Raw genomic sequence first — 20340 nt, 5'->3', positions numbered from 1 at the left:
ACCTTCTGCATGCCAAGCAGATGCTCCGCCACTGAGCCACGGGCCCATCCACTGTGCGCGTATGCATGTGCGAAAGCCATGCTTATGCTCAACTGTCTATTTCATGATGAGCATACAAGCGATACTTTAATGTTAGCATAGATGCTAAAAGCCAGATGCCAATTACAATTTCCGTGTTCTGCTTCCGTGGCATTTATGCTGGCAGGCAAGCAGTTCTTTGTAAGAAGTTCCTGCTTTGTGCTAGCTGAATAATTTCTCCAGGGCGCCAACGGCGCATCAGAACAATGGATTTTTAAAAAAATGCCATTTAGGTTTTGTTACAGGAAGTCATAAGCCGCTGTGGCAGTTGCTGGGACCCACCTGTGGGAGTGTCACATGTATGACTATCTGCCCACTGGGCAGAAGTCTTGGGTGTGTCCTCGGTGCAAGGAGCTCCTGGTTCTCAGGGAACGTGTGTGCTCCCTTGAGGCCAAGGTGGCTGATCTGGAGAAGCAGAGACAGTCAGCTAGGCGCACAGAAAAGACTCTCGGGGACTTGTTAGCTTCGTCCCACTCTGGATCTGGCAGCCCCGCTGCTGTCAGGGAGCATGAGGGTCTAGGGGAAACAGGGCACCGTGCTGAGGATAAGGGGAATGTGCCCTCAGAAGGGACCTCTTCCCCAGCTGGTGAGCGGCTCTCCTTTTGCACCAAGGAACCATCCCTGAGCAGGGTGGGAGGGGGGCTCTTGGTAGTGGGTGATTCGATCCTTAGGCAGGTAGACAGCTGGGTGGCGAACCCGCGTACTGACCGTATGGTGACTTGCCTGCCTGGTGCGAAGGTAGCGGACATTACGCGTGTTTTAGATAGGCTGGTAGATAGTGCTGGGGAGGAGCCAGTGGTCGTGGTGCATGTTGGCACCAACGATGTGGGGAAATGCAGTCGTGAGGTCCTGGAGGAGAAATTTAGGCTGCTGGGCAGGAAACTCAAGGTAGCCTTCTCAGAAGTGCTACCTGTTCCACGCGCAGGTAGCCTTTTATGTTCTTATTTATTTGTTTGCTTTTATATAGAGGAAGAGAAAAGGAGGAGATTGGATTTATGCCCCGTCCTTCACTACCCAAAGGAGTCGCAGAGCGGCTTACAAACTCCTTTCCCTCCCCCTCCCAGAAGTATGCACACTAAAAGCCGCAAAAAAGTTGCGTTGCTGCGCCTATGCGCATGTCGCCGGAATGAAGAAAAGCCGCTTACAGCTGCGCCTCTGCCAGGGGCAGACCAACAGTGCGAACGCTCCCTTGCGCCTCCTCCCCGGTATGCTCCCGCATCAGTAGGTACAGTGCGACCGGGAATCCCCGGCACAACTTGGTCCGGGGTCTTTTTGGCCCGCCTCCCTCGCGCTTCATACTGCCAGACTGTCCTCAGCCTAAGGGTATCTTATTCACTATAGTACAAAAACCTAAAGAACCATATACATCCAATAGAAAAGTCCACAGCTACAGAGACAGGTTCCAATGCTGTAGACTGTCTTGCTTTCTGATGAGAGACGCAGGAGTCGTCAATGCCAATATTGTAGGATGTTTTGCTTTCTGAAAAGAGATGCAGCAAGCATCAAAGCAACACCATAGGGTAAACAAAGACATTATATAAAGGTTTAATGATTAATTGTTGTATTCCTATGATGGAAAAAAAATAAATAAAAATTTTTTGTTTACCAAAAAAAAAAAAGCAACAAGCCTCCCAGGCAAAAATTGCGTGTTCCGAGAGATTCTTCTTCAGGCAAAATTATTTTTCCTGGAACTGAATTACAAACAAAATATAACACAATATACTTTACATAGTAACCAGGAAAAAAAGAGAGCTAGCTTGCTGTACTCACCCAAAGCTCACAATGCTACAATGCACAAGTCAACAATTTTATAGAAGGCTTTTCTGGTTCTCCATAGGAACAACCCAGAAAGACCACTCTAATACCTTTGTCAGTGTATGCAGGAAAAAGGATTCCAGCACCTGAATCCCAGATCTGAAAAGTTCATATGCCACGACACACAGAGAACTTACACCTGAACATGTGAAGCTGCCTTATACTGAACCAGACCCTTGGCTGATCAAAGTCAGTATTGTCTACTCAGGCCAATGCTATGCTAGGGATTATTAGGAAGGGAATTGAAAACCAATCAGCCAGTTTCATCATGCCCCTGTATAAATCAATGGTGCGACCTCATTTTGAGTACTGTGTACAGTTCTGGTCACCACACCTCAAAAAGGATATTATAGCATTGGAAAAAGTGCAGAAAAGGGGAAGAAGAAGAATGGATTTATACCTCGCCCTTCACTACCCAAAGGTGTCTCAGAGCGGCTTACAAACTCCTTTCCCTTCCCCTCCCAACAACAGACACCCTGTGAGGTGGGTGGGGCTGAGAGAACTCTGACACAAACTGCTCTTTTTCAAGGACAGCTCTTATCAGAACTACGGCTTGCCCAAGGTCATCCAGCCAGGTGCAAGTGGAGGAGTGGGGAATCAAACCCGGTTCTCCCAGATTAGAGTCCACGGATTTAACAACTACACCAAACTGGCTCTCTAGGCAACTAGAATGATCAAAGGGTTGGAACACTTTCCCTATGAGGAAAGGTTAAAGTGCTTGGGGCTCTTTAGCTTGGAGAAACGACGGCTGAGGGGTGACATGATCGAGGTTTATAAGATTATGCATGGGGTAGAGCAGGTCAATAAAGAAGTCCTTTGCTCCGGTTCTCACAAGACAAGAACCCGTGGGCACTCCATGAAATTGCTGAGCAATTGGGTTAGAACAGATAAAAGGAAGTACTTCTTCACCCAAAGAGTGTTTAACACATGGGATTCACTGCCACAGGAGGTGGTGGCAGCTACATGCACCGACGGCTTCAAGAGGGAATTGGATAGACATATGGAGCAGCGGTCCATCAGTGGCTATTAGCCACAAGGTATAGATACGAACTCTCGGGCTGGGGCAGGTGATGCTCTGTATTCTTGGTGCTTTCGGGGGGGGACAACAGTGGGAGAGCTTCTAGTGCCCCACTGCTGGACCTCCTGATGGCACCTGGTCTTTTTTGGCCACTGCGTGACAGAGTGTTGGACTGGATGGGCCATTGGCCTGATCCAACATTGCCTTCTCTTATGTTCTTATGACTGGCAGCCGCTTTCCAGGGTCTGAGGCAGAGGTCTTTCACATCACCTGTTCCTTGTTCCTTTCAACTCGAGATGCCAGCGATCAGACCCGAGATCTTCTGCATGCCAAGCAGATGCTCCGCCACTGAGCCACGGGCCCATCCACTGTGCGCGTATGCATGTGCGAAAGCCATGCTTATGCTCAACTGTCTATTTAATGATGAGCATACAAGCGATACTTTAATGTTAGTATAGATGCTAAAAGCAAGATGCCAATTACAATTTCCGTGTTCTGTTTCCCTGGCATTTATGCTGGCAGGCAAGCAGTTATTTGTAAGAAGTTCCTAGCTGAATAATTTCTCCAGGGCGCCAACGGCGCATCAGAACAATGGATTTTTTTTTTTAAATGCCATTTAGGTTTTGTTACAGGAAGTCATAAGCGGTGGTGGCAGTTGCTGGGACTTCCCTGTCCATCAGTGGCTATTAGCCACAAGGTATAGATAGGGACTCTGGGGCAAGTGATGCTCTGTCATCTTGGTGCTTGGGGGGGGTCAACAGTGGGAGGGCTTCTAATGTCCTGGCCCCACTGGTGGACCTCCTGATGGCACTGGTATTTCTGGCCACTGTGGGATACAGAGTGTTGGACTGGATGGGCCTTTGGCCTGATCCAACATTGGCATCTCTTATGTTCTTATGTTCTTATGTACCCAGAATAAAACTTTGTTGGTCTTAAAGGTGCCACTGGACTTTTAAATCTAATCTAATCATCCTAGTTTCCTTGGAGGAAGAGTAAGGTAAAAACGAATGAAGATGTGAAATGAAACGTATTTTTTCCACTGGTTTTTGCCACCCAGCAGCTAGAAAGACCCCCGATGTGGCTCAGGCTGGGCCAGTCTTGTCAGATCTTGGAAGCCAAGCAGTGTTGGCCCTGGTTAGTGCATGGATGGGAGACCACTGAGGGCGTCCAGAGCTGCTACACAGGGGCAGGCAAAGGCAAACCATTGCTGTATCTTTTGTCCTGACCTGCATGCCGCAGCCTAGCCGGATCTCGTCAGATCTCGGAAGCTAAGCAAGGTCGGCCCTGGTTAGTGCTTGGATGGGAGACCACCAAAGAAGTCCCTGGTTGCCACACAGAAGCAGGAAATAAAAAACCAACATCTGATGGGGTCCAAACTGGCGGAGACTGACCAAGAGAGAGATCTTGGAGTGGTAGTAAATGACTGGGAGTAAGCAGTGATTGAGGTGTATAAGATTATGCATGGGAAAGAGCAGGTAGAGAAAGAGGTACTTTTCTCCCTTTCTCACAAGACAAGAACTCGTGGGCACTCCATGAAATTGCTGAGCGGTCGGGTTAGAATGCATAAAAGGAAGTCCTTCTTCACCCCAAGAGTGATTAACACATGGAATTCACTGCCACAGGAGGTGGTGGCAGTTACAAGCGTGGACGACTTCAAGAGGGAATTGGATAAATATATGAAGCAGAGGTCCATCAGTGGCTATTAGCCACAAGGTATAGATAGGATCTCTCAGTCTGGGGCAAGTGATGCTCTGTATTCTTGGTGCTTGGGGGGGAGCAACCGTGGGAGGCTTCTAGTGTCCTGGCCCCACCGCTGGACCTCCTGATGGCCCCTGGGCCATTGGCCTGATCCAAAATTGGCTTCTCTTATGTTCTTATCTCTTGCCTTAAAAGCCCCTAGGGGGTTGCCCTAAATTGGCCGCAACTTGATGACATTTCCCTTCACCACAGCTAGAAACAGCACATTCAGTCCCATGACTTGGGAAGTTTCTACTAAGTTCTGCACGTTTTGTGACTGGCACCAAATGGCTGGCAGAAATTTTGGACTTTTATCAGAGTACTGGAAATTTTATATTGCAGGGACTTCCCAGCAATCCGCTGTCCCGGCACTTTTTAATCTAATCAGAACCCCTGAAGATAAAGGACCGTCTGTCTTCTCCACCGATAAAACCAGACAGTAGAACTTGTTCCAAGGTAGGAACAGAGATGCAGAGATCACTTCTTGTCGCATGTAGAGATCTCTCTTTATCAGAAGGAAAGGCAATTTATCTTCAAGGCAGACAAAGGTTGAGCGACTGCTATCAATCACACCAGAAAGCCTCTGCAGAGTTCTTGATATTTGAGAAGTAGTCTGGGTGTTGGAGGAAGGTTTTACAGATGAAGAAGAAGAGATTGGATTTATCCCCCGCCCTTCACTAGGAGTATCAGAGCGGCTTACAAACTCCTTTCCTTTCCCCTCCCCACAAGAGACACCCTGTGAGGTAGGTGAGGCTGAGAGAGCTCTGACAGAAACTGCTCTTTTCCCAAGAACAGCTCTGACAGAACCACGGCTTGCCCAAGGTCATCCAGCAGGTGCAAGTGGAGGAGTGGGGAATCAAACCCGGTTCTCCCAGATTAGAGTCTGCACACTTAACCACTACACCAAACTGGCTCTCAAATAATAAATAATACTTTGGGCAGTGCTAAGCACTGTGAAGTGAACGTTGTGAAAAAAACTTACTGTATTTCAAGTTTAAGTAATGCATTTTTTCACTTCACCCTTCCTCCAAGGGGGGGCATATTCAGGGTTCTCCATTTTACCCCCAACAACAACCCTGTGGGATAGGCTAGGCAGACAACACGTGACTACACAAAGTCACTCAGTAAGCCTCATGAAAAGCAAGGATTCGAACCCAAGTCTCCCCAGTCAGAATACAACACTCATCCAGAGTCCCAACAGGCAGCCTCCCCTGCCATTGGTACTTTTAGACTCACAGAAGCATGTACACATTTTAAATATCTCTTTACACACCTTTGGGGGAGGACTTATGAATTTACTAAATAGATAATAGATTACTGCCCAAGAGTCATAATTATGCCTCTTTTCCCTGCACCGCCCTTCAAAAGCGAGGGGGAAAACCCACTTCTCGAACGTTTTGCTACCTCAACTTACAGATCGGAGGAAAGATTTGCCTAGATACGAACTCACCTCACTTTTGAGGTGGGCTGGTTCTTCCACCTAAGGCAACCGCGCCATGGACTGATCCACTGTCACTTAAAATAGGAAATCGAGGTGGGAATTAATTCCCCCCCCATTTTGAGAATGAGACACAGTTGGTACTATCCTCGCTCTTCATCACAGCGGGAGTCAGATCGTACCATGATGACAAACGGGGGTGGGACATTCCATGGGCGTCTCGGCTGCACTCACCTGCGGCTAGAGCGACCCTCTCCGCTTGAGGCGAGGGAATGCCTTGGACAGCGAAAGCCCCCTCCTTCCCTCCCTCTGACGGTATGTGAGGACCCACAGCGCTTCTCTAAGCTGTCAGCAACAAGCGCCTGAATTTAAAAGATTTGGGGGGGGGAGTACTTTCATCAGCACAATGTATTAGTCTCTAGCTGACACCCCCTCCATAGAAATCTCCCTCCATTGAAACGGCCTGCCTGGGGTTGGATAGTGGACTTCTTGGACAGGCATTTGGATAAACACCTCTCCATTTGGAGATCGTGCCTGCAAGACGCTGCTGCGCCCATGCAGAGAAATGAGATGGGAGCAGAGCGCAATATTGCAGTGGAAAACGTTGTGCGCCCCTGTTGAACTTCTGCCTGCACACATCCAGTTGCAGAGAAAATGAAGGAGAGCTGGATTAGTGCTGTAGAAGCGAAGACTTGAAAATCATGCCAGGGAAAATCTACACGAACCAATCACTTACCTCCAGGTTGGGTAGCCATGTCCGTTTGAAGCAGCAGATCAAAGTTCCAGTCCAGTGGCACCTTTTAAGACCAACAAAGTCAAGGTATAAGCTTTCGTGTGCACGCACATCTCTTCAGATCAATTGTGCATGCACACAAAAGTTTACACCTTGAATAAAACTCTTTCGGTCTTAAAGGTGCCACACTGGACTCAAATCACTTACCTGTCCCCATGCATACCAAAGCTAATACCCGAAATTACACTTTGTTGGTCTTAAAAGGTGCCACTGGACTCAAACTTTGTTCTATTGCGTCGGACCAACACGGCTACCCACCTGAATCTAACTCAATAAGGTCCTACCATTGCAAGATTTTTAAGGACTAGCAGTTCCTGAACTGGGAAGAGGGAAGGAATTCAATCTACAGTTTAATTCCTCAGCCAAAACAACATTTAAGAGCAGCATATCAAGGCTTCAAGCAGCGAGAGCACACACTCGTGTGTACTTCATCGATGATCCAGTTTGTAGGTCTATCTTACTACTGAGATAATGAATCCCGTATTTACTTGGGATGTATCAGTGGGGAGAAAAAGCCAACATGTGTATTTTTACCTCCGAGATCATTTTGACGTGTACAGAAACCTCGAGGACCAATGTAAGTGCAAACCATCAGCAGCTTGTGGACTGCATCCTAATAGCAGGATCTTTTTAACACTTCCCTATGATGTTCCACGGGGCCTTGGTGGCTCAGAGGTTAAGACGCTGAGTTGCAGACCAGAAGGTCGGTAGCTCAGTACTTTGAGACCCGAGTTGCCACATGTCTCTGGCCCCAGCTCCTGACAACCTAGTAGTTCAAGAAATTGCAAGTAGATAAATAGGTACCGCTTCAGTGGGCAGGCAACAGTGTTCCATGCGCCTTGGCATTTAATCATGCCGGCCACATGGCCACAGAGAAGTCTTCAGACAGCGCTGGCTCTTCGGCTTGGAAACGGAGGTGACCACCGCCCCCTAGATTCGGATTCGACTGGCTTTCGAGCAAGGGAAACCTTTTATGATGTCCCAAAAGGTGTTATTTATATGTATTTGGAAGAAAAGGAAGCTTCAGTCCCATGCCAAACTCTCATAGCTATCCTAACCATCAGGACAATGAAGGAGACTCAAGAAACCAGAATCATACTTGCAAAAGGGAGGAGGCTGCGGCTCAGTGGAAGACAAGAGCCTCTGGCATGCAGAAAAGTGGGTTTTATACTTTTCTCTAAAGGAGTCTAAAAGTGGCTTACAATCATATTCCTTTCCTCTCCCCACAACAGGGGGGGGGGGCTGAGAGAGTTCTGAGAGTGTCATTTTCCATTCCGGCAGTGGTTAGGAGCGCGGACTCTAATCTGGGAGAACCGGGTTTGGTTCCCCACTCCTCCACATGCAGCTGCTGGTGTGACCTTGGGTCAGTCACAAGTTCTCTCAAGAGCAGTTCTCTCAGAGCTCTCTCAGCCCCACCGACCTCACACGGTGTCTGTTGCGGGGAGAGGGGAGATTGTAAGCTGCTCTGAGACTCTGAGTGAAGCACGGGGCATAAATCCAATGTCGTGTTCTTCATCGGAGGGAGTGTTGCAACTTGAGGAATGGCTTAGTCCCAATACATAACAGAGGATGGGACACCTTCCCTATGAGGAAAGGTTAAAGCACTTGGGGCTCTTTAGCTTGGAGAAACGATGGCTGAGGGGTGACATGATCGAGGTTTATAAGATTATATATGGGATAGAGCAGGTAGAGAAAGAAGGACTTTTCTCCCTTTCTCACAATACGAGAACTCGTGGGCATTCAATTAAATTGCTGAGCGGTCAGGTTAGTACAGATAAAAGGAAGTACTTCTTCACCCAAAGAGTGATTAACACATGGAATTCACGGCTACAGGAGGGGGTGGCGGCTACAAGCATGGACGGAATTAGATAAACCTATGGAGCAGAGGTCCATCAGTGGCCATTAGCCACAAGGTATATAGATAGCTTGAACCTAGCAGTTCGAAAGCAAGAAATTGCAAGTAGATAAATAGGTACCACTTCGGTGGGAAGGTAACAGCGTTCCGTGTGCCTTGGTGTTTAGTCATGCTGGCCACATGACCACGGAAACGTCTTCGGACAGCGCTGGCTCTTCGGCTTTGAAACGGAGATGAGCACCGAAACCCTAGAGTCGGACTCGACTGGCTTTTGAGCAAGGGAACCTTTACCTTTATAGATAGGAACTCTCAGGCTGGGGCAGGTGATGCTCTGTATTCTTGGTGCTTGGGGGAGGCAGGAGGACTCCTAGTGTCCTGGCCCCACTGCTGGACCTCCTGAGGGCACCTGGTATTTCTGGCCACTGTGTGACAGAGTGTTGGACTGGATGGGCCATTGGCCTGATCCGACATTGGCTTCTCTTATGTTCTTATGAAAGTATCTTGGTCTCTGAGGTGCTACTGGACTCGAATCTAGGTCTTTTACTGCAGACCAACATGACCACCCTCTGATACTAGACAAATAATGACAGATGAAAAACAAGTCAACCACAGACGTCTAAGCAATTACGGGTTTCCTTCTGGCTCATTCCCCTTTGTAACCAACAAATTGTATAACACAGCTGCTTTCCCGCTGCAACTGACGACACGTTCCTCAAGTCGTTTGCAAACTCTTAAACCAGTGGAGAAATCCAAGATTACCAGATGTGTGTTGTAGAAAACCATTCACAACTAATCAAGAGTCCTGTCTTTAAGGGCAAATGAGAGAAAGTGGCAGGGAAGGAAGACAGGAAGTGGGGCATTATATGGAAAAGCTGTAATGGAATGGAGGGGTCGTTTGCCATTGTGGGCCTCTGCACAGCAAAGGTTCCAGTACAGTTTAAACAAGACCCTGAGCTCAACATTGAGCAGGGAAGCTATATTGCCTAGACAGCCTCGCTTTAAAATCGGGACTGAAATACATGGAATACATGAAAGGACCTTTCACTGAACCCAACCACAGAGTCTTTAAATTATACATACCCTGTGATAACAGAATTTAATTTTATAAATATGCACTCGCTTTTAAATCGGGACTCGCTTTTAAATCGGGACTGAAATACATGAATCACAGAAGGACCTTTCACTGAACCCAACCGCAGAGTCTTTAAATTATACATACCCTGTGATAACAGAATTTAATTTTATAAATATGCACTGAAGACCAGTGTTCCCTCTAAGCTGAGTTAGTGTGAGCTAGCTCACAGTTTTTTAGCCTCCGGCTCACACATTCTTGTCTTAGCTCTGGAAGGATGGCTCCGGAGCAAACTAATTTATGCAGTAGCCAAATCGCTCGCTCACAGCTTTAATGCCAGTCGCTCACAAAGTAGAATTTTTGCTCACAAGACTCCACAGCTTAGAGGGAGCATTGCTGAAGACTATACCTAAATAATTTCAACTTGGCACAAGTATTTTTCCAAAAAGTGAAGTCAGGGATTTTTTTCCGGTAGTGGAGCATCTGCTTGGCATGCAGAAGGTCTCCGGTTCCATCCCCAGCATTTCCAGTTAAAAGGACCAGACAGGAGATGATGGGAAAGACCTCTGCCGGAGACCTTGGAGAGCGGCTGCCAGTCTGAGTAGACGACGATGCCCTAGATGGACCAAAGGTCTGATTCAGTATAAGGCAGCTTGAGGATGTGATGTTCCCATTAAAATGAATTCACTTAAGACAGATTACACTGAATAGCTACAGTTCATTTCATAAAAGCTTCTAATTACAAATATTTTACACTTAGAAATCCTGGGGGAAGGACCAAAAAATAACACAACAGTAAAACATCATAAAAAGAACTTTACTTGCTAAAGGATCGTTGAGGAATTTTATGTTTCCATCGCTTTAAATCTATTCTTTCGGAGTTTTGACCAGCACTTGAGAGATATAATCAATTTTAAAACATATTTGTCTACCTGTTAACCTGTCACTGGTATGCAAAAAATAAATAAAAAATCAGTCATTCAGTTCTACTGAAAGCCATCTTGTACATGCATCAACAGCCAAAATTTCCTTTTCTGTGGTATCTGCTAGACAGACACTGGCCCAGTTGTTTGCCTTGGCCTCATCAAAGCATGTACCATTAGTCTATTTGTTCATGTGGTCATTATTACTGAAAGCGAGCTCAGCCTTTCAGCCTACACAGTCCTGAGCAACAAGCTATTTAAGAAAACAGCACCTTCAGCAACGATTACAATATGTTACAATGCATACTGTAAACACTCGATACTATTCAGAGTCAAGTGGGAAAATGTTTCCAGTTTGGAATATATCTACGGCATTTCTTCACGAACTCAGTTTTCTGCCTGAATTAAATGGGAGTGAATATCAAGGAATTCAATAAATACAAAGGGTGTCTTTATTGAGAAAAGGGGGCGGTTTCCACAGCCAAGCCCGACCGGATCCCAAGGAACACAATGCCAATTGGATCTGCAGTCTGCCTGTTCTGGATCTGCAGTCTGTTTGCTCTGGATGAATTCAGCCGGTTGCTTGGAAGAGGCCGTCTTCAACCAAACAACAGAAGCAACACAATGGTTATGCTGTTCACTCCGATTAATGGCACTACGAGAGAAAACAAGAAGGGTGTTAGAGGAATTCTTTACTCCACGGATGACAAACGGTATTCCGTTAAACTGATTGAGCTCGTTTTTAAAAAGGAAAATGAAACCTCTCTCCATTCCTGTGCTGGGGGGGAGATAATGTCTTTGTAAAACTGTACTGTGTTTGGAAGACACTGGAGGAGGGGGGGAATCAATTTTAGTAAGACAAAACATAATGTATTGGCCACAGTGTATTTCAAAATTAAAACCCCTTTTGAACTCTAAGGTTTGAGTCCAGTAGCGCCTTAGAGAACAACAAGAGTTTCAGGCTACAAGCTTTTGAGAGTCAGAGGTCTCTCTGTTTTTGAAGAGTGGAGTGGAGCTTTGACTCTCAAAAGCTTAAACCCTGAAACTCTCATTGGTCTCTAAGGTGCTACTAAACCAGTTTGGTGTAGTGGTTAGGAATGTGGACTCTAATCTGGGAGAACCGGGTTTGATTCCCCAGTCACAGGTTCTGTCCAAGCTGTTCTCTCAAGGGCAGTCCTTGAAAGAGCTCTCTCAGCCCCACCTGCCTCACAGCGTGTCTGTTGTAGGGAGGGGAAGGGAAAGGAGATTGTACATACACTACTCCCCAGAAATGTATCCCCCATCCAGTATTTGTGCTTGACATTTTTGTGGCCCAGATGTAATACTGTGCATTTATCTTTGTTGAATTGCATCCTGTTGTCAACTGCCCACTTCTCCAGAGTATTCAGGTCTTGTTGAATTTTAACTCTGTCTTCTTGAGTGTTTACTACTTCTCCCAATTTGGTATTATCAGCAAATTTAGTGAGTAGCCCTTCTACCCCTTCCGGGGGTCCGAAATCCCCCTGGGGGGCGGAATTCCCACTGGTTTCGAGCCCCGATTCCCACTCCCGCGGAATCGGGGCCCGGGGGAAACCTCACCCCCACGCGTGCATCACCCGGAAGTGATGTCACACGCTGGGGGCGGGGTGACGCCATTTGAGGCGGGTCATCCTTCTTTCCTTTCTTAAAGATTGGGATAACATTTGCTCTTCTCCAATCTTGTGGAGAATAACCACAATGAACTTATATTGGGGACATAAGCAAAGGGTTTCAGGGGCTTAATAAATTCCAGCAAAAGTCCATTTCTGATTAAACGTTTTAATCTTACGAGACATAGAGTTGATGACCGAACAACAGCAGTTCTTATAAAGGAATTTCAAGGGGAGATTAGACAGAGTGACTGCTGAACTGCAATTGATAATGAAGCTCAAGATAATGCATCCACCTGGTATTAATTGAGACCTAGGTTTCCTGTCTCATTACCAGTGCTGATTTCTCCATGCCTCCTACTCCTCTGTGTATCACACCTAATCCAAGCACGCCTGCTATTGTCATTCGCCTACTAATGTCATTCATCATCTGAAATCACTCCATTCTCCGAGATATAAGGACAGATGGGACTGTCGTTCTAGCTGCATCTGAAAAAGTGAGCTGGGGGGCACTTTCACACACCCTGAATAATGCACTTTCAATTCATCTTGAATGCACTTTAAAGATGGTTTGCAAGTGGATTTTGCCATTTCAGATGTAAAGTGCACTGAAAGTGGATTGAAATGCGTGATTCAGAGTGTGTGGAGGAGGAGATTGGATTTATACCTCATCCTTCACTAACCGAGCAGCTTACAATGTGCTTTCCCTTCCCCTCCCCACAACAGACAACCTGTGAGGTAGGTGGGGCTGAGAGAGCTCTTTTGAGAACTGCTCTTGAGAAACCAGTTCTGAAAGAACTAGTAACTGATCCAAGGTCACACCAGCAGCTGCATGTGTAGGATTGCAGAATCAAACCCTGTTATCCCAGCTTAGAGTTCACATTCCTAACCACTACATATAAGAACATAAGAGAAGCCAATGTTGGATCAGGCCAATGGCCCATCTAGTCCAACACTCTGTCACACAGTGGCCAAAAATACCAGGTGCCATCAGGAGGTCCACCAGTGGGGCCAGGACATGAGAAACCCTCCTACTGTTGCTGCCGCCCCTCAAACACCAAAAATACAGTGCATCACTTGCCCCAGCCCGAGACTTCCTATCTATACCTTGTGGCTAATAGCCACTGATGGACCTCTGCTCAATATGCTTATCTAATTCCCTCTTGAAGCTGTCCATGCTTGTAGCCGCCGCCACCAAACTGGATTTAGCATAAATGAAGTGCATGTGTGAATGACACCATTGTAATGCAAACGTTACAGGCAGTTTGGAGAGGGACTTCAGGTAGTGGTTGATCCTGGGATTTTGGCTCTCTTGGGAGCTATCTTGGGCTCTGGAGCAAGCTAGTGTAGCATAGTGTGAAACTGCCTGCCACAAATTTTATTAGTCTTTAAGGTATTACTGGACACTTGCTCTTTTCTACTGCTACACACACACCTAGACATTTCTTCCAGCAGGTGGGAAAACTGCTTGAGGGCATTCTGAACATAAAACATGGCTCCCAAGGAACCACCTTGGCCTACTGCTGCCTGTTCGGCTTGAGGCATGCTTTATTAAAAACAAAAAAACAAAAAACTACTAGGATAAATGCAACCTAGATGCAACATGCAGCGTAGTTTGTAACGTTTTTATCAAACTGAAGTTACAATAGCAACAGGCACCTTCATTGTGAAAGGTATTTCAAAGAAAACAGCAATGCTTTCTCAATATGAGAATTTTTGCATTTGTTTTACCTCTCATAACTGTCCGTACAGATCGGATGAGGTTCATTAATTGTGCTTTAACTCCCGGTTCTTCTCCAAACCCTCCAATGCCTTGGTCTGTTCCCCAGCCAACTGCGTGACATTTTTTAAAAAAATTACGTGCATGAAATATTTCATAAGGGAAACCATCAGTCACATTTTTGATCCATCCTGGGAAAAAGAGGCTACTTCCGCCACATACTGTGGCAGGCGTCTAAACATTTCTTCAATATAGGGTAACCTATTTGAAATGATAATCAGAAATTCTAATGGTGGGAATTCCTGTAAAACTAGAACTGTACACCAACATGGACTGAAAATTATGAGCAAGAGTCCAGCAGCACCTTAAAGACTACCAAAATGTGTGGCAGGGGAGGAGCTTTCGTGAGTCACCCCTCACTTCTTCAGATATATCTCGCTGTATCTGAGGAAGCTCCTCCCCTGCCACAAATTTTGGTAGTGTTTAAGGTGCTGCCGGGCTCTCTTGCTCTTTTCTCCCGCTTCAGACAGACTAACACGGCTACCCATCTTGAAAATTATGAGAAATGGAAACAACACACTGCGAGTTCATTAACTAGCCTCACAAAAAGTAAAAATATCACACAATTATAATGAGAAATAATGTCCCTAGAAGCTGACAAAAAATACAGAAAGCAAATCCTTCAGGATGATGTCGTCTGGAGTCTGTTGCCTCTGACAGCCGGCACCGGTTTGCTGACTGTATTATTCTTAAGCATCTGGGACCAACTTAACATCACAGCCAGTTTAACCGATTACAAAGACCAGCAAATCTTCTGTGTAGATATAATCTGAACTGTCACCAGACCCATATTTGAAACCAGAAGGCATGAGGATCAGAGTGATGTAATCATAAGAAAAAAAATAGTGGAGACAGTATAAGCAGTGGATTATAAAGATCATGGCTTGGATCCACTAGAGGATTTCCATGGACGGTGGGGGTGGGCAATGTCCCCCAACTTCCCACCATGAAGTTCCTGGGGTACCCTTCCCCAAGGGCAGCATTTTGGAAGTGCAGCAAAATAGAGGAGGTGAAGAAATCATATTCCACTGACAGGAAACCCCTTCTGTTCAAGGAAACCCTCTGGTGGATCCAAACCAATAATTAAAAGATATGCACAGTGATCAATATCATGTCACCACAGCCACCTCCTTCCTAAACTAATGTGCTCAACAAACTCACTTGGTGTAAATAGTACTTCACGGCCTTACTGCCTTTTGACATATTTATCAGCCCTTCTTTTGAGGCTCTTCATTATTTGGGGTAGGGTGGTGACAGTGTGGTGTACAGGAGCCATGCAATCAAGCTGCTCATGTTGGAAGCACAGCTGTTTCTCCCAAGGACTACCAGCAACTACTGCATCTGCAGCACCCCAGTGCCAAAGCTTAACAGGATCAAGGTTCAGTTCCCTCATAACTTAAGAGTCAACACTACCTTAAAGACTGAAAGAGAAATGAAAGGCATACATGCTAGCAATTCTGTTAAGCTGGGACACATGAATGCCACTCCCAGATGAGTTGCCTCATAAGACACAGACAAGTATATTCCTTTACCCAAGAACAGCCCTGCTGGATCAGACCAGTGGTCTATGTAGCCCAGCATCCTGTCTCACACAGTGGCCAACCTGTTCCTCTGGAGGGCCAACAACAGGACATAGAGGCCGAGATCTTCCCCTGATGTTGCCTTCTGTCAGTGGGATTCAGAGGTTTACTGACACTGAATGTGGAGGTTACTCTCAGCCACCATGGCTAGTAGCCACAGACAGACCTATCCTCCATGAATCTGTCTAAACTTCTTTTAAAGCTGCCTATGCCTGTGGCAATCAATGTGTCCTCTGGCCTCGAATGCCACATTTTAATCACTCTCTGTGTAAAGAAGTGTTTCCCTTCCCCTGATGTTGCCTTCTGTCAGTGGGATTCAGAGGTTCTGACACTGAATGTGGAGGTTACTCTCAGCCACCATGGCTAGTAGCCACAGACAGACCTATCCTCCATGAATCTGTCTAATCTTCTTTTAAAGCCGCCTATGCCTGTGGCAATCGTCCTCTGGCCTCGAATGCCACATTTTAATCACTCTCTGTGTAAAGAAGTGTTTCCCTTTGTCTGTCCTGAATCTACTGCCCGTCAGCTTCATTCAATCCCCTAGAGGACTTGCCTTTTCCCATATGTCCCCCAGAGAGCACTGTGGTCAGGGGCTCAGAACCGGCTGGTCCTCCCGGGTCTGAAGGAGCCTAGGCTGTCAACGACCAGGACCAGGGCTTTCTCAGTGGTGGCCCCAACCTGGTGGAATGAGCTCCTGGAGTAGATCGGGGTGCTGCGGGACTTTTTACAGTTCCGCAGGGCCTGTAAAACGGAGCTCTTCCACCAGGCTTTTGGGAGCCACCGCCACCATCAATGAGGGACATCAGATGGCTGAATGGAAGAGGGCCCTGGATTCCGGAAACTGCCATCGACAGCCTAAAGAACAAGTACTGCAGGAACAACCAAAACGAATACTGTGAGCTGAGAACTGTGAATGATGGCTGCTACCGTTTATGGATAACAACAATCACTAGCACTTTATTATTGTTTTCCAATTGTTTCAACCGTAATTTATGTTTTTAATGTAATTATCTGTTTTGTAAGCCGCCCTGAGCCAGCTTTGGCTGGGAGGGCGGGGTAGAAATTCAAATAAAGTTCTCTTTGTTGACTCTCCACCAGTGTTCCCTATAAGCTGAGTTAGTGTGAGCTAGCTCACCATTCTTTAGCCTCCGGCTCACACATTTTTGTCTTAGCTCAGGAAGGAGGGCTTCGGAGCAAACTAATTTATGCCGTAGCCAAATCGCTTGCTCACAACTTTAATGCCGGTAGCTCAGAAAATAGAATTTTTGCTCACAGGACTCCACAGCTTAGAGGGAACATTGCTCTCCACCCTGTGTAGCATTTGATAAACCTCTATCATGTCCTCAGTCATCCCTTTTGTAAACAGAAAGTCCCATACTTTTCAGCCTTTCCTCATAGGAAAGGTGCTCCAACTCCCTAATCTTCTTGGTTGCCCTCTTCTGTACTTTTTCCAGCTCTGTGATATCCTTTTGGAGATACACTGACCAGAACGGCACACAGTATTTCACCTAAGGCCTTACCACGGCATTTTCAATGCCTTTCCTAGTAGGCCCTAACACAGTGTTCTCCGTTTTCACCACCAGAGCGCACATGGCGTTCACACTTCCATTGAGTTGTACACTACGACCCCAAGATCTTTCTCCCCATTTCTAAGTAAGAGTAGTTTCCATTCTTTAGTATCACAATCACTTAAGTGGTTTAAAATCTTCAATGCCTACAAGGATGCTTTAAAAGGGCTTAAAAGGGAAAAATCCAACTTTTACACAATCTTTCTTCAGATATGACAGCAAGGTAGATTTGCTTTAAACCATGATTTCAATCACCAGTCAGGAAGACTCAACTGAACAACTGCCTTCTAGATAAATGTGCATCCTTGTTGGTTGTTATAACTTGAATTCATGTTCTTCACAACTCAGATGCAGCAGGTTTCATTTTTAGATCATATTGCACACTACATGTTTTTAAACAGTGATTTTGATAAGTTTTCAGATTAGTCATTTAAAGTACATGACTGTGGGTTATGGTACTGCAGATCTGAAGAATGATCTGAGATCTGTCATGCCAATGACAGCTACATTTAAAAGAGCAATCCATTAACTTCTGGTCAACTAGTACTGAAGGATGTTGTGAAACATTTAAACGAAAGGGCCCTACAATAAATAAGAGGTGGGGCCATGCAAGGCTTGACAAATCACATATCTCCACATATCATCATAGAAATCATAGAGTTGGAAGGGACTTCCAGGGTCATCTAGTCCAACCCCCTGCACAATGCAGGAAAATCACAAATACCTCTCCCCCCACACTCCCAGTGACCCTCTGTTCCATGCCCAGAAAATGACATGGCGAGATGGTCATAAATAACCCCGATGACTGAAATATGAGTCTGGCTCCCAAAATTTGGGGCTGGGTTTCCACAGTGTCTCAAGTTTCTGGTGGCCCAAGTGGTTAAGACGCTGAACTGCAGGCTGTGGAAGGTCAGTAGTTCAGCAGTTCAAGACCCGGGTGCCACATGATGGAGTGAGCTCCCGTCTCTAGTTCCAGCTCCTGCCAACCTAGCAGTTCGAAAGCAAGAAATTGCAAGTAAATAAATAGGTACCACTTCGGTGGAAAGGTAACAGCGTTCCGTGCACCTTGGTGTTTAGTAATGCCGGCCACATGACTATGGAATCGTCTTCGGACAGTGCTGGCTCTTCGGCTTTGAAACGGAGATGAGCACCGCAACCCTAGAGTCGGATTCGACTGGCTTTCGAGCAAGGGAACCTTTACCTTTTCCACAGCCAAAGAAAATTCATGGAGCCCTGGCAGCAGCAAAGAAATAACCAAGATGCCCCTGTCTAATATCCCTTATATATAAATTATACTTTTTTGATGCCTGCCATTTCCCACAGAGGTTGCTACCCTCCAGACTGATCTCCAGACTACAGAGACCAACTCCCCTGGAGGTAACTTCAGAGGATGGTCTCAACGGTAACACCACGGCCCCTAGGTGAAATCCCACCCCAAACACTACCCCCCAAATCTCCAGGAATTCCCAAGGCTGGAGATGGCAACCTTACTTTCCACATTCCAGAATTGAATAACCTCCCTCTGGGGCCTTCTTACCCCCGCCACAGTCTGAGGAGGGCGAGACCCGGGTACTGGGTTGCCAACCCCCAGGTGGGGCCTGGAGATCTCCCGGAATCACAACTGATCCCCGGGGAGGGGCAGGATCCAGTCCCCCTGAGGAAAGGGCAGCTTTGGAGAGCGGGCTTTACATGAGCCTTATTATACCCGGCTGAGCTCCAACTCAACCGCCACCCGCAAATCTCCAGGTATTTCTCCCGGCCTGAAAGGAAGGGGGGGCGGGCGGGCGGCCAGGACCCGGAAGCCGCCACAAACTCACTCCTGCGGAGGAAGCGCTCTTCGTGCAGCACCGTGATGGCGTTGACGAACAGCAGCGCGGCCTGCAGCAGCGAGTACAGCGTGAAGGCCATCTCCCACTCCCCCGCGCCGGACGCCGCCTCAGCGGCCCGACTCTCGCCGCCGCCCGCCTGCCTCACTGCGCCTGCGCCGCGCTGGCCAGGACGTGGCGCTGGGCGAGGGGCAATGATGGCACATGACGTCACAGGAGGCGCGCCGTCGCAGGGCGGGGGAGCTGCGCGGCGCGGCTCCGATTGGCTTTTCCCGCCTTTGGGGGAGGAGGCCGTCGCTGTCTTTTCCCGCCTTTTTCCCTTTTAGGTCGCCGCTTGTCTTTTCCCGCCTTTTTTTTCGTGGTTGTTATTTCCCCTCAGGCGTTTAAGCCTCATTGGAAGGTGATGAGGGGAAACATTCATGATTTTTAGGCCTGGTCTAACTATGAGAAACACTTACACACCTGCTCTGTTATTCTGGTGGGATAGGTAGCTGTGTGGCAGCAGAACAAAGTTGGGAGGCCAGGGACACCTTTAAGACCAACAAAGTTTTAGTCTGGGCATCAGCTTTTGTGTGCAGGCACACTTCTTCAGATACAGTGGAACAACACACCCTCAACCATTATATATAGGTAGAGAGCCAGAGCGTGAGGTGGGTTAGTTGCCAGGAAGGGCCATTTAGAGTCAAGAAAGATGCATAAATACTGGGTGATTATAGCTGAGATTGGATGTAAGAAAGGTCTGTGAATGGCAGTAGATTAGCATACAAATACAAGAGCTAACAAAACAGATGCAGGAATTCGGCTTGAGTCCAGTGGCACCTACAGGACGAAAGTTCAGTTCTGGGTACAAGTGAGAACTGAGAGACTTACTTTGTACATGCCTTCAGATTCACTGAAACAAATTTCCTCAAATATTACATAAAGGGGTGTGTGTGTTAGTTTTCAGGAAGAGCTAATTAGAGTCAAGATGCCTAAGTAACTGAGGAATAAATACAGCTAAAATTGGAATAACACATTATGTAAGACAAGTAAACAGCAGTAAATTTGGTATACAGATAATAAAGGAGTTAGCAACAGATGTGGGAACTAAGTTTGAGTCCAGTGGCACCTTTAAGACCAACAAAGTTTGATTTCTGGGTATACGTGAGATAGTGACTTAGCATATGTAGAGAGATAAGAAGCTGATATCTCTGTTAAGTCCCAGGGGTTCCATTGTTCTGAGTGTTGTA

At 46.7% G+C, this 20340-nt stretch overlaps 2 protein-coding genes across 3 annotated transcripts in view; both read right to left on the bottom strand.

The window, feature by feature from the left end:
* Positions 1 to 6388, bottom strand: part of HDHD2 (haloacid dehalogenase like hydrolase domain containing 2) — a 33650-nt gene extending 27262 nt beyond the window's left edge. Inside the window, exon 1 of one of the 2 annotated variants that reach the window (XM_015425823.1) lies at positions 6321 to 6388. The gene's annotated coding sequence lies outside the window, so the exon portion shown is untranslated. Of the gene's footprint in view, positions 1 to 6098; positions 6165 to 6320 lie in introns of those variants that run through there. The other variant, XM_015425822.1, reaches the window with a different exon arrangement.
* A 4775-nt stretch (positions 6389 to 11163) lies between these two features.
* Positions 11164 to 19261, bottom strand: IER3IP1 (immediate early response 3 interacting protein 1). The gene is made up of 3 exons (XM_015425825.1): positions 19103 to 19261; positions 14089 to 14190; positions 11164 to 11384 (listed from the first exon to the last, which is right to left on the bottom strand). The coding sequence occupies exons 1-3, from the start codon at positions 19191 to 19193 to the stop codon at positions 11329 to 11331; spliced, it is 249 nt and encodes an 82-aa protein (XP_015281311.1). The 5' UTR covers positions 19194 to 19261; the 3' UTR covers positions 11164 to 11328.
* Positions 19262 to 20340: the final 1079 nt, after the last annotated feature.

Source organism: Gekko japonicus, unplaced genomic scaffold (genome assembly GCF_001447785.1).
Source record: "Gekko japonicus isolate JY-2015 unplaced genomic scaffold, Gekko_japonicus_V1.1 scaffold2138, whole genome shotgun sequence".
Lineage (NCBI taxonomy): Eukaryota > Metazoa > Chordata > Lepidosauria > Squamata > Gekkonidae > Gekko > Gekko japonicus.
This window is presented reverse-complemented; position numbering and strand designations above follow the sequence as displayed.